At 47.1% G+C, this 14,706-nt stretch overlaps 1 protein-coding gene across 2 annotated transcripts in view; it reads right to left on the reverse strand.

Annotated features, from left to right (window-relative positions):
• The window catches only part of LOC137524179 (uncharacterized), a 42,646-nt gene that overhangs the window by 20,628 nt on the left and 7,312 nt on the right, over positions 1-14,706 (reverse strand). For both annotated transcript variants that reach the window (XM_068243760.1, XM_068243761.1), the window contains exons 2-3: positions 9,654-9,935; positions 5,026-5,301 (exon numbers count right to left, since the gene is read on the reverse strand). In XM_068243760.1, coding sequence (XP_068099861.1) covers positions 5,026-5,301; positions 9,654-9,935 — 558 coding nt within the window. The remainder of the gene's footprint in view (positions 1-5,025; positions 5,302-9,653; positions 9,936-14,706) is intronic.

The following is a 14,706-nucleotide window of genomic DNA, read 5'->3' on the forward strand; positions in this document are numbered from 1 at the left end:
CAGTTTTATGAGTAGCTATAGAGTGTTATACCATATTAGCCATCACTTCAACCACATCCGAAGTGAGAGGGATACGGAGGCTGCCATATTTATTTCCTTTTAAACAATGCAGAGTGCCTGGCTATCCTGATGATCCTCTGCCTCTAATACTTTTAGCCATAGACCCTGAACATGCTCGCTATACCTGTCCTTCAAACCTGGTGGAACAGACCCTACCCCAAAAATAAACTCTTGCTTAGCTGAGCTTCAGGCATGGATGAATGATAACTGGTTGAAACTGAATGCTGACAAAACTGAGGTCCTGTTTGTCCAAAGCCAGTGCTCGCCATCAAAACAGCTCTATCCTAAAGCAACACCAATCAGGATTGGGAATTCAGACATAAACAGCTCCAACCTTGTGCGCAGCCTTGGCGTACTAATCGATGGGGAATTGAGTTTCAGAAACCAAATTTCATCTGTAGTTAAATCTTCCTTCTTTCATCTGAAGAACATTGCAAAGATTAAACATCTGATTCCCCCAGAGGATCTTCAAACCCTAGTCCACGCCTTCATCACATCACGGCTGGACTACTGCAATGCCCTTTATGCTGGCCTCCCCAAAAAAGACTTGCGTCGCCTGCAATTAGTGCAGAATGCTGCTGCCAGATTGCTAACAAACCAGCCTCGCCACTGTCACATTACACCGATCCTTCGCTCACTGCACTGGCTACCAGTAGAATGGAGAATACTCTTCAAGATTGGACTGCTGACATTCAAATCCCTGCACAATCTGGGCCCTGGATACATGAAGGACTTGCTGAAGCTGCACCACACCTCTCACAACCTCAGATCAGCAAGTTCTATAAACTTGGTCACTCCCAGAGTGCACCTCAAAAAATCTGGAGACAGAGCCTTCTGTCATGCTGCCCCTACTCTTTGGAACTCCCTACCACACCCAGTAAAGACAGCACCATCCCTGGAGCTATTCAAATCCAGACTGAAAAGCCACCTGTTTAGCCTGGCATTTCCAGATTTATAAAATTCTTCCCCTGTACCACGATGGTCGGAGCCATGCTTATGCGCTTTGAGTCCCACGGGAGAAAAGCGCTTTACAAATGTTATTTGTTGTTGTTGTTGTTGTTGCATAATGCAGATCAGATATTTCTGACAAAAATCTGACAAGACTAGCTGCATGCTTGTTTCTAGTATGATTCAGACACTAGAGTAACCAAATACATCAGCAGGGCTGCCAGGCAACTGGTATTGTTTAACCCAAACCTACAAAGCTCTCCACAATCTCTCTCCCCTGTACATCTCCTCACTGGTTTCCAGATACCAATCCAACCGCAATTGCAGATCTGCATACAACCTTCTTCTGTCCTCCTCTAGAATCACCCCCTCGCAGCCTCGTATACAAGATTTTGCACGTGCTTCACCCCTCCTTTGGAATGCCCCTCCACAACCTGTGTTCGCAACTGTCGGTAAATTTATGGGCAGTCTATAAATTTACATACAAATTTAGCTGCCCATGCATTCCATAAGGAATTTGTCAACGTCCGTAACAGGGCGGCCATTCGCCGCCCTGTGAACAGGAGGGGTGGCAGCGCAGTGAAGGGGCCGGGGACTTACCTCTGCCTTGTTCCAAGTGCCGGACTCAGTTACTGAGTAGACCAGATTAGCGACACGCAGAGCTCCCTATCGCGTCTGGAACAAGATAGAGGTAACTTGATCCCCAGGTGCTGCCAGCCTGCCACAAAGTTTAATTCTGGAGAGGGGAGCGAGGAAGGGGGAGCCCCGGGTGAGGGAGGGGGGGAGTAGGGCCACCCCTTCGCCGCCTCTGTGCCTGCTGCTTCCCCTTCCAGGCTGCCTAACTGGGGCGATACCTATAGACCTGGCTATACTGGGGAGACCGATAGACCTGGCTATCTATTCTGGGGACAACTATAGACCTGGCTACCTATTCTGGGGACACCTATAGACCTGGCTATACTGGGGACACCTATAGACCTGGCTATCTATTTTGGGGACACCTATAGACCTGGCTACCTATTCTGGGGGTACCTATAGACCTGGCTAACTATACTTGGGGCACCTATTTTGGGGAAACTGCTGCCAGATTATCTGTATTTTGGGGGAACCGATGCTGCCAGATTACGTTTATTTTCGGAACCGCTGCCAGATTGTGTATATGTTGGGGGAACCGCTCCTTCCAGATTATGTGTATTGTGGGGGAACCACTGCTGCCAGAATACATGTATTTTGGGTGATTCGCTGCCAGATTACGCATATTTCGGGGAACTGCTTCCAGATTATGTGTAAGTGGCCTGAGTGTCAGTCGGCGCTTTTCAAAGAGCTTTTGTCTGGCGATTTTTTTTTATTCCCGATGACACTCAGGAAGCGAAATCTTTGACCTGGAACAGTATAAATACAATGTATTTATTCTTAAAAGTGCTGGGGAAATCGCTATACAAAGTGCTTTGCAATTTCCCTATACTTTGTATTGAAGCGCTCATTGCTCATGTGAGAACACTCAGATAAGTTAACATTGCAGAAGCACTTTTAAAGCGATTTTTAAAATCGACAGTGCTTAAAAATAATCGAAAACGCTCACAGTGTGAACAAGCCCTTTGACCTCATGCTCGCTCCTTGCTACCAGTGACAGGATCAAGAGAACCCCGATGGTTCGCAAGAACTATGACAACTCTGAGCCTAAGCTTCACTACCCAGTGCCTAACCTTAACCCACCCCACCCCACCTAACCATTAATACAAAAACTACCATCTGCAGCCATAGGCAGCAATAGTAAAAGCCGCAATTAGCGGCAATGAACTGTAATCATGGTGCCTTTATTACAGTTCATTGAGGCTTTTACTATTGCCGCTTGTGGCGGCACCATTTTTTACCAGTGCTCATCCTGTGCTATTTTTACCTACTCTGGTTCTGAAAAGCTACCCAATCAAATAGCTAGACTGGAGGACAGCACTGGATTGACAGGCCAGACAGAGGAATGAGAAGGCTCTATACTGTCCAGAGACTTCCGCCTACAATCGTAAATATCAAACCTGAACTGAGTTTGCTTTTAATTAGCCAAAACAAAAAAGGCATTTGAATTACTGTATTTGCCGCTTTATAAGACGCTCCGGGAATAAGGCATACCTAGGTTTAGAGGTCAAAAGCCTGGGAATATTTTTTTTTAAATGTATATACTAACCTATGGGAGAAAAGCGCTTTACAAATGTTATTGCATTGTATTACAAATGTTATTGTATTGTAACTTGGTGCGTCCATGTTCCAGGAGCGTCTTGTAGATGTTCTCCCCCAATTGGTGTCCTCCTCTGTCCTCAGTGCGCCCCCATCTGTCCTCAGTGCATCCCCGTCTGTCCCCTTCTGTTCCCCATGTGTCCTTTTCTGTCCCCCATGTGTCCCCTTCCGTTCCCATGTGTCCCCTTCTTTCCTCAGTGTTTCCCCTTCTGTCCCCATGTGTCCTCTGCTGTCCTCAGTGAGTCCCCTTCTGTCCAAACTTCTGTCCCCAGTGTGCCCGCTCTGCCCCCATTGTGTGTGACGCAATCAGCAGAAGCCATCACTAGAGGGATTCGCGCGGAAGAGAAGAGGTCTGTGATCCCCGCGGGTGTCATGGATTTGGTAAGACACTGCTGCTGCGCTTGCTACTTATACACGGGGGGGGGGGGGGGGGGGGGCGTACACAGAGCAGGGATCGGACACACGCTGTAGATAGAAGGGGTGACAATGCAGACAGGGAATCCCTGCTGTCGTGGCGGGTCATTTGCATATTCAGATTTATGTGCAAGAGATGGGCGGGTGCTGTTTCTGTCAGTTACTATGCTGGCAAAGCCTGCTGCAACCTTTTGTAGTTCACAGGAAGTGGCGTTTCAGCTCTCACTTTCTGAACAGGAAGTCATTCGTGCAGGAGGCCTTGTATCTGCATGGACAGGTCTACAGCTGCAGGCAGACAGAGCTATAAAACAGATTTTTAATTTTTAAAATAGAGTAACACAAGTAATGCACATCATTTACATTAAACAACATGTGTGCTTCCAGAATCTGACAACTTTGACTCTAGTTGGGCTTAAATGTAAAACTAGGAACAGAGTCCTACAGGGCAACTACAAAGACCAGAATTAACAGTCCTGTTGTTTATTATGTCACTGCAGGTAGCAGCATAACCTGTTAATATTCCACTAAGATAAGACAACAGCTCCCATGTAGTTAAACCCTAAGGCCTGGGACCCACTTTCGGAAATCGGGGGAACTTTGTTGTCAACCGCCAGCAATTTCCAAAATTGTGAAAGACCACACTTTTGACTGTCATTCAGCACGGTGGCATAGTGGTTAGTGCTCTCGCCTTGCAGCGCTGGGTCCCTGGTTCGTATCCAAGCCAGGGCACTATCTGCCAGTGTTGCCAACTCATCCCTTTAATTACTGACACATCTAAGTTATACAGGTTCTTGGGCTATTTGCACATAATCAGTGCCTTAACTGCATCTACCTAGCCACAAAACCTGTATAATTCATATGTGTCAGTAATTAAAGGGGTGAGTTGGCAACACTGCTATCTGCACAGAGTTTGTATGTTCTCCCCGTGTCTGTGTGGGTTTCCTCTGGGCACTCTGGTTTCCTCCCACATCCCCAAAAAATACAGATAAGTTAATTGGTTTCCCCTAAATTTGCCCTAGACTACGATACATACACTAAACTACATAATACATACATAGACATATGACTATGGAAAGGACTAGATTGTGAGCTCCTCAGGGACAGTTAGTGACAAGACAACATACTTGGCACAGTGCTGCGTAAGATGTTGGCGCTATATAAATACTAAATAATGATAATAATTCATGGAGTGATCTTGATTTGGCTCTGCAGCCATTGATGAAATTGCTCTGGGATCACACCCAAAATTATGCAGCATTTTGCACACAATTGCCCACCCCTTAGGGTTCCACTGTTGCAGCACTTTGTTGATCGCTGGCGATTGGCAAGTGCTGCCAGTGGATCCCAGGCCTAATGGATGAATTATTTTACCTTCTGAAAATTCTTCGGGGTTTTCCAGGCTTTGGATAAGAGAATCGTTGTGTCTTCGAAGTGCAAAATATAACCTGTCCTTTTGCTTGTGACTCCAGCTGCTGGCAAATAAGTAGAGCACCGCCATCTTCTGCTCAGAGTCCTCCTGACTGCGCACCGTATCACACTGTTCATACGTCAGTAGATGTTCTAACTGGAGATCCTGTAGGATGAGTTCCACTTGGGTCATCTGTCTGGTCAGAGCTGCCTGATGTCTGTCCACAAAGTGACCATTGCCTGTAGAAGAAAAGCAGAGATACCGCTCAAATTCCACAGGCAAACCCCCTGTAAGGCACGGTCCTCAGTCCACCAATCAGACACAAATTCACAAAATGCCAGTACCATTACTTAGCTCATTCTGCAACTGCTGGCGCAATTTCCTTTGCGAAGATCGAGCTCAATTTTGATGAGAAACACATATGTGTGTGTGTACTACGTTTTAACAGATGTATTCTTGCAATCGATTTTCTGCATGACATCACATAGTTAAAGTAATAGTGACAAGAAAGTCTATAAATTGGGTCGTGTGGAAATGGGGCTTATTACTTCTGCATTCTGCATGGAGGTAAAAAGCCACGCATGAGTGGCTTTGTTCTACTGGCTTTTTGTGAACCTTACATGTGCATCCCCAGTCCAGATGTGTTCATCTATGGACAGGAGCATGGCCAGAAAATGAAGAGGGACCCTGCCCTGGATAGGCAAGCTCTACATGGATTCACAAAGCCTCTGGACCATCCAATGGTTTCCAACTACCGAGGTAAGAAGTTGAACCCCTCCACCACCACCTCAGGTGTGCCTTATGTGTTCGGAGATTGTGAAGGCAAAAAGGGATTAACTACTGAATCAGTTACATGGATTGGATATAAGATTCCATGTGGTTTAGTACGAAAGTGTAACTACAAATGTGGAAAATAAGATGAGGCTATGTGCCTTTAATATAAGCATACCTACGGCTATTTGGTTAAGAGGTGACACTTACCGGCCCCTTAGGTAAGCGCTCCCGGGCTGGTCGCTATAAATTACATGGGATCTGGCGACTTGGCTGAAAGTCGCGCTGTGTCCTGGAATAGGAAGACTGCGTGTCGTCTCTGTGCATGCACAGGCTTCCTATGTTCTTGACCATCTCTCTGCCCCGCGTCATATTGCAGTTCACGCGCGGAGGAAAGGGAGAAGCCAGGAAGCCTTCGCAAGTGCCAAGAGGACCCCGCAGGGTTCCTTTTCTGGGGTCACAGTGCAACTTTCAGCAGAGTCGCCAGATCCCATGTAATTGATAGTAGCCAGCCCTGGAGCAGAAGCACTTACATAAGGGGCGGTAAGTGTCTCCTCTTAACCTCCCTGGCGTTTAGCCTGTAATGGTTACTAGCAGGAAAAAGAAGATTAAAGCGGTATGCCTGTAACTATTATGGGTATGCCACCAAGGAGGTTTCCTAGACTACAGGCTTCCCTAGTACAGGTTAGAACATGTGCCCCCATCCCCTGATCCCCCCGATCCCCATCCCTTTTAATCACCTTCACCTCTCTTCAGCGATTGCAGAACCCTGCTGCACAGCTCCGGTCTTCTCCATGCGACATACCAGGACCCGCCGGGTGATGTCATGACATCGACGTCATGATGTCAGCCGCCAATTACCGATCATCCACAGGAGAAGACCCAAGCTGTGCAGTGGGGTTCTGCAATCGAGAGAGGCAAAGGTGAGTAAAAGCGCCGGGGATCAGGGGGTGGGGGCCACATATACTAACCTATACTGAGGAACACCTAAACCTGGCTACCTATACTGGCCACACCTGTACCTGCCTTCCTATATTGGCCACACCTGTACCTGGCTTCCTATATTGGCCACACCTGTACCTGGCTTCCTATATTAGCCACACCTGTATCTGGCTTCCTATATTGGCCACACCTGTACCTGGCTTCCTATATTGGCCACACCTGTACCTGGCTTCCTATATTGGCCACACCTGTATCTGGCTTCCTATATTGGCCACACCTGTACCTGGCTTCCTATATTGGCCACACCTGTATCTGGCTTCCTATACTGGGGAACACCTAAACCTAGCTACCTATACTGGCAACACCTATACTGGCAACACCTGTATCTGGCTACCTATACTGGGAAACCCCTAAACCTGGCTACCTATACTGGCTACACCTGTACCTGGCTACCTATACTGGCTACACCTGTACCTGGCTACCTATACTGGCTACACCTGTACCTGGCTACCTAAACTGGCTAGACCTGAACCTGGCTACCTATACTGGCTAGACCTGCACCTGGCTACCTATACTGGCTAGACCTGCACCTGGCTACCTATACTGGCTACACCTGTACCTGGCTACCTATACTGGGGAACACCTAAACCTGGCTAACTATACTGACCACGCCTGTATCTGGCTTCCTATACTAGGGAACACCTAAACCTGTATACCTATAGTGGCCACACCTGTATCTGGCTTCCTATTCTGGGGAACACATAAACCTGGCTACCAGGTTTAGGGGGCAGAGGCAAGGTGGCAGGCTCCGACGATATCTAAGATATTTCATGCTGAAATCAATCGGAAATCAGCCTGCCCTGTATGGGCAGCTGACAGATCTCTCTCTAATCAGATTAGTTTTGATTGTTCGAATCTGCCCATCTTTACATTTCTATTAGTGCAGGCTGAGCAGGTACAGCTCAGAAGTGTAAATGATCAGAGATTTACTTTGGGGAGTAATATTGAAATTTAGTTTTGATTTTATTTTATGCTTAACAACCTTTTATTATACTCAAAATGTATATTAGACTCTTGCTTAACACGTTCTGGTAAGTTACAGGAAAAAAGGTTATGAAAATTAACTGAAACACTTTATGCACAGAAATCCAGGAAAAACTGAACGCCGAGGAGGTTAACCAAATAGCCGTAGGTATGCTTATAGGCATACCCACGGCGTCTGCACAGGGTCCCTTTAAACACCTTTATTCATCAGCCAGGCATCAATGCCGAAGTTCAGCAGCAGGGGTTTGAAGCTGACCTGAACGTCACAGGAGAGAAGGAAAACGCTGAAGGAAGGAGAACACAGAGAAAAATCCACCCTGTGTGTGTTTATACAGAACAGCCTGCCTAATACTTCCTTCTCAGCAAGTAATATGCCAGTGTAATTTGAGCTATGAGCTCTCTGCTGACTAGTTCTGAGCTAATATGTAAACACAGGAGGTTAACCTTCTCTGTGCTCCCAGGATATAAAGAAGTAATGAACCATATAGCAGCATCTCTGTAGAAGCACTATAAGTTGTAATAAGGAAATGTTATTCTTTAACCACTTTACCCCCGCGCGTACGTATTTCTCCGCCCCTTTTTCCATCCTTTAAAAACCAGGGACGGAGAAACACGTACTTTCCGCGTTCCCGACGCTGCCCGCGCTCCCGCTCGTAAACACGCCGCCCGCCGCTAGTAAAACCGCCGCCGCCCGCTCGCCCAGAGATCAATGAACGGGAAAATCCATTCCCGTTCGTTGATCTAAGCCCCGCAATGATCAGCTGCTCTCCTATGGGCAGCGCGATCATTGTGAGAAAAAACTCACGTGTCCAGCCTCCTTATTCTTCCTCCAAGCTTCCGGAAGGAAGCTTGGAGGTCGCATTAAAACAAAAAGTTACTGTGGCCATCTTGTGGCCAAATAGTAAACTATACCCTACACATTTTTCACATACAAATAAATGACTTTTACACATAAAATTAACTCATTACCTCCCACACTCCCCATTTTTTTTTTTTTGTAATTAAAAAAAAATTAAAAAATGTACAATTAAAAAAAATACATAAATAGTTACCTTAGGGACTGAACTTTTTAAATATTTATGTCAAGAGGGTATAACACTGTTACTTTATAAACTATGGGCTTGTAATTAGGGATGGACGCAAAACTGAAAAAATGCACCTTTATTTCCAAATAAAATATTGGCGCCAAACATTGTGATAGGGACATAATTTAAATGGTTTTATAACCGGGACAAAAGGGCAAATACGTTTCATGGGTTTTAATTACAGTAGCATGCATTATTTAAAAACTATAATGGCCGAAAACTGAAAAATAATTATTTTTTTCCCCACATTTTTCCTATTTTCCCATTAAAACACATTTAGAAAAAAATAATTCTTGGCACAATGTCCCACCTAAAGAAAGCCTAATTGGTGGCGAAAAAAACAAGATATAGTTCATTTCATTGCGATAAGTAATAATAAAGTTATAGACGAATGAATGGAAGGAGCGCTGAAAGGTGAAAATTGCTCTGGTGCTCAGGGGGTAAAACCCCTCAGTGGTGAAGTGGTTAAAGGATATTATGCTGTTGTTTATTTTTAGAGCAGAGAGTAAGTTCTGAGTTCAGGTCCGCTTTAAGTGACAAAGCCATGTCACTTAACCACCACTGCTGAACCTCTGTATTGATACCCAGTTGACGAATAAAGATGTTTAAAGGCACAGTACCTCATACACATACATTGATACCACGTTTGAGCTGCACGTGTCCTTTGTAAATACGTGGTGATCACCTCCTAGCTCGCATCTATTGCCGAAGTTTTGCACTACTTTAAGCTAAAGTGTAACTGCATTCACCATCTGGATCTGGTAAATGCTCAGAGTCTTCTAGGTTCCGAATCAGAGGTCCATCAGATCTCCTCAGGATAATATAGAACTTGTCCTTGTCGTCATCGCCCCAGCCTCTTACAAAGCCATAGAGCCTTCTGAGCTTCTCCTGAGATGTTGCTGCACCACGTACATTGTCATACTGTTCATCTGTCAGTAGATCCTCCGACAGCAGATCATCTAGGATGGGTTCTACAAGTGACACTCGGCTAATCAGCGCTGCTCGGTGTCTATCAACAAAGTGCCTCCTGCCTGTGGAATATGATAAGACATAATTAATTACATTATCATAAAACAAAAATAACTTTGCTACAAGGTTCCAACTTTCCATGATACATTTACAGACAGCGTATGGTTAAAGGACTTCTAAGGCGAAGAGAACTATCTATTTTTACTTACCTGGGGTATCTTTTTAGCCCCTAGAAGTTCTTTGGGTCCCTCACCGCAGCTCTGGTCCTCCTCAGTGTCTTGCTGGCCGCATGTTAAGATCTCCAACCCATTGGCAGGTCATCACTTTTGCGCATGTGTGGGAGCAGCCACTTGCATGCGCCTCCACATCCCCAGGCGCATACTGAGCAGATGCAGTTTGCACCCGGTGACCCGCGCATGCACAGAAGCGCTGACAGGTTGGCAAACTTTACAGGTAGCCACCAGGACACAGAGGAGGACCGGAGCTGTGGTGAGGGATCCAAAAGCCTTCTGGAAGAAGCCTCAGATACGTAAAAATAGATAGTGCTCTACGCCTCGGGAGTCCTTTAAGCCTCATACACTTGCTAGATCAAATCTAGCATGTGTACAGCGGCCCCCTATGTCCCCCGGATGCCTCAGCAATCATGCTGGTGGATCAACTTGGCCAAACGCTGACCGAGAGCCAGGGCCGGTTCAAGTAACAATTGGGCCCTAGGGCAAAATTAGCCTGTAGGCCCCCAGACACCCCCGACCAAAAAGCGTCATTAGAGGCCCTTTGTTGCAGCCAAATTTCCCTCCTGGGCCCCTGAGCTGGCTGCTGACCCTCTCCCAATCACCTCCCAACTTAACAGACTCTGCAGAGTCCCTGGGGAGCAACAGCTAAGATAGGGAGGGACACCTTGGGGGCCCCTACAGGCTCTGGGGCCCTGGGGCAATTGCCCATTTTTTCCTATGGTAGCTCCGGCCCTGCCGAGAGCATTGTTCTGCTCACTCTTCCCCACATGCTCCATGACACTCCTAATGCACATCTATGTAAGCCCTCCAACCCCCATCATAGCAAGGAGGAAGAGACCGAGTGCCAATCCCTCTCTGGTAACACTTCTCGTATGTGGCTTTAGTTTACTCCTCTATCTTGGCTATAGTCCCCCTAACATAAAACAGTAATCCATTTCCCTCTCTCTACCCTAGAAGTGCCCCCACTTACATAACTTCCACATAACATAAAATATGGTCATGGCATCATGCCCCATTTAAATGTAAGCCCCTAATCGCACAAAAACTCTCTTTATAATGTAAAAGCAAAAAAAAGATTCTGCTCCATGTCCTGGCAATAGAGCTGCTAACAAACCTAGCTTCCACAGCCTACCGTAATATGTTAGCATAACAATGCCCTAGTTCCCACTATGCCTTCTATGCCCTAGTCACATCCCCATGCCCCATCTATCCCTAATTAGTGTTGGGCGAACACCTGGATGTTCGGGTTCAGCCACCGGTACTATTTAACTTTCATCAAACTTTTTTTATGGGGAAGCGGGCAGAGGGGGGAGTACTAGCGGAGGGGGTGGGGGGAATTTCCGACCCCCCCCCGAGATCGGGGCATGCTCCCCCCTTATGCCTGCGACCCAATAGGGGGGCCGTGTTCGGGCGAACAGGGCCCTGTTCGGCCCTGTTTGGCGGGCATTCAGTAGTTCGGGCGAACCCGAACTAAAAAGGCCGAACACCATCAGGTGTTCGGCCGAACTCGAACATCACCCGAACAGGGTGATGTTCTGCAGAACCCGAACAGTGGCGAACACTGTTCGCCCAACACTATCCCTAATCACCTACCAACACCAAAATTTAAAAAAGTCCCAAAGTACTCACCTGAAGAAAAATTCCAATGTCAAATTCCCCAAAGCTAAGATCACCACAGAAACAGGGGGAAACGGAAAGAGGTGCCCAAATATAATAAAACGAGTTACAATTAATAAAATGCAAAACACGAGGTGGCTGACCTCAGTAGATGACAACATTATTGGAGAAAACATTTTGTTCATTTGCACTATGACAACAGGTTTCGTGGGTACACACCCCACTTCCTCAGGCCAATAAATGCTACCTGCCTAATTAACAGAGACACTCTAAAAACGCTGCACATAAAGCAGTGTAAAAGTCATACATCACCCCATTACAACCCCCATTACAGTCCAACATATTAGTCTTATTTAAAAGATCATAATCCATATAAACAGTTAAACCCCAATATGTATATTGTTATGCTAGTGTACTGTTGACCGTTCCACTGCAGTGATAGTCTCCTGAGTGCAGAGTCTAAGTGACCACAGGTCTTCACCAGAGCACCCCAGGAGGGGGTGATGGGCCGCAACCCCTAGTGGGCTACGGACTACTTTAGCTGCCTAGTGCCCACCAGGTTGCACACAGGAAGGACTTTAGCAGTGTCACGCTCGGTGGTATATTCTCCACAGTCAGCACGCAATGCATATCCTGACGTGAAGGAGGCACACACGCAAGCACAAGGAACCAGGATATCCCCAGTTATAGTGCGAACACACTAGTGGAGGAGCGGACTGACTCCAGCAGGAGATGTGGCGCACAGAGCAGGCGTAGATCCGAGCAACCACAAACAATACTTAACAATAGTGGCTCAGCGCAAGGTAGCGCTGAGCGCATTAACCAGAACTCAGAAAGATCAGGACAGGTAGACAGAATGAACGCTTGCTACACTAGTCACTGCTTCAGTAACAGCAAGCGCCCATAAACAGGACAGACTGAAACAAGGTAGCCAATCGCGAACGCAGCGATGGCCTACCTCGCAGAAACAGGACTGAACTAGCTAAGCACGGGTGATCACGATAAGTGCAACCTACCGAAACGTGCTGGTACTGACTGACTGAACACAGGATATAAACAGTTTGAGTATGTATATATCAGTGACACTGATGTATTAACGTAACACGAATACAAGGAAAATAACAAACACGCTAGTATGCGTATATATTGGGCGATGAACCAATATATGACGCAAGTACTAGCAAAAAAGCAAACGTGTGCTGTAAGTCCTAACTATTGTGTACGAGTCCCTGGGGTGGGTCCTGCCAGTTCGAGCGTACAAGGAAAACTAACTAAGATAAACATAGACTGACAGATGGAACGCTTGCTAATCGGTCGCAATACCAAAGCGACAGCTAGCGTCCATACAAGACAGACAGGTGAGGTAACCAGTAGCAACCGCTGCTATGGCTTACACTCCAGGAACACAGGCCAGAAGGATCCACCGCCTCTTAACGCTAGGGCGAATGCGATCCACAAGGAACTTGACTAGAAGGACTGACTGACTCCTACGCAGGAATCAGTGCAGTCCACACGGGATAACACGAGGAACAGGAACAGGGGCCCAGAGTAACAGACTGAAACTGAAACTATGATAGCCCATGGAGCACTGCAGGAAGCAGCTCTTTATACTGAGGTCATCCAATGGGAGCAGACATGCAGATTCCCACACAGGTGAATGATAATCAGTCACAAGCTGGCAGCAGGAAAAGGCAGACAAAACTATGCAACCTGCATGAAAGGGATTGCAGCTCCACTGCAACAGACAATGTTTGATTTCACAAGAGCATCCCAAACTGCCATGAACTGCAGAGCGATTGCAGATGGAATCAACACTTAGTGTGAATGCAAGCAAAACTATGCGAACAAATGCATGTAAAGAAATCAAAAACTGCTTGGCTACAGTACAACTGCAGCCAGCAGTACATGCTGCAGAAGTGAGCATAACAAGCAGTGGTTAGGAGAACAGGTGACACCTCAATGTGGAGGCTGGTATTTGTAGTCAGATTCCGTAAGGCTGTAGAAATAAGGCTGCTTGGTGCAGGTTACAGCAGTGTCATTGTAGTGACTTAGATCTGGGTACAAGCCAAGGCCAGGGCAGGCAGCAGGGTTCAGCACGGTAGACAATCCGAGGTCAGGGCAGGCAGCAGGGTTCAGCACGGTAGACAATCCGAGGTCAGGGCAGGCGGAGATCAAGCAATACCAAAGACAATCCGGGTCGGGGCAGGCAGCGAGCAGGGAGGTCCAGAAACCAGCCGAGGTCAAAACGAGGAGAGCAGATCAAGGGGGGTCAGAAGCAAGCCGGGTCACAACCAGAATTAGGGTGAGGAAAGAGCTATCTACAAGGGCTAACGTACACACAAGCTGACAAGACAATCAGCACAGAGTGCTGGAGACAGGTGCCTTAAATACTGGAGCTGGGCCAGCCCTTCGTTCAAACTGCACGCCGCGCATGTGCACCCGCACCTGCAAGAAACCGCGCAAGCGCACACAGTCTCCTGTACACGTGCACACCGTCCCTCGCACACTTCCACACACGCCCCCAGCGGCAGACGTCAATCCACCACCAGTGACGCATGCGCACGTGTACACACAACCCACAGAAAGCTGACCCGGAAGCACGGACCCATCATGGATCACGGAAGCCCGGCTGTCCGTCCACCAGCCACTCCGTCCGCCGATCAGACCCACAGCAAGTGGTAAGCCCGCCAGATGACCCTGACAGTGCCCCCCCCCTTAAGGGCAGTCTCCAAATGTCCTCAGGTCCTGGCTTTTCAGGAAAGTTTCTATAAAAAATTCTGACCAACCTGGGAGAATGGAATTCTCCTCCACTTCAAACCCCTTCTACTTGCCCAGATACTGCAAGACCCTCGAACGCCTTCTGGAATCCAAGATTTTTTCTACTTCAAATTCTTCTGCACCGTCTACCAGAATGGGTTGTGGAGGATTGACAACTGTCCTCCCAGAAGAATCCGGAATAAATCTTTTTAGAAATGAAACATGA

The sequence above is a fragment of the Hyperolius riggenbachi genome, chromosome 7 (genome assembly GCF_040937935.1).
Source record: "Hyperolius riggenbachi isolate aHypRig1 chromosome 7, aHypRig1.pri, whole genome shotgun sequence".
NCBI classification, from domain to species: Eukaryota; Metazoa; Chordata; class Amphibia; order Anura; family Hyperoliidae; genus Hyperolius; species Hyperolius riggenbachi.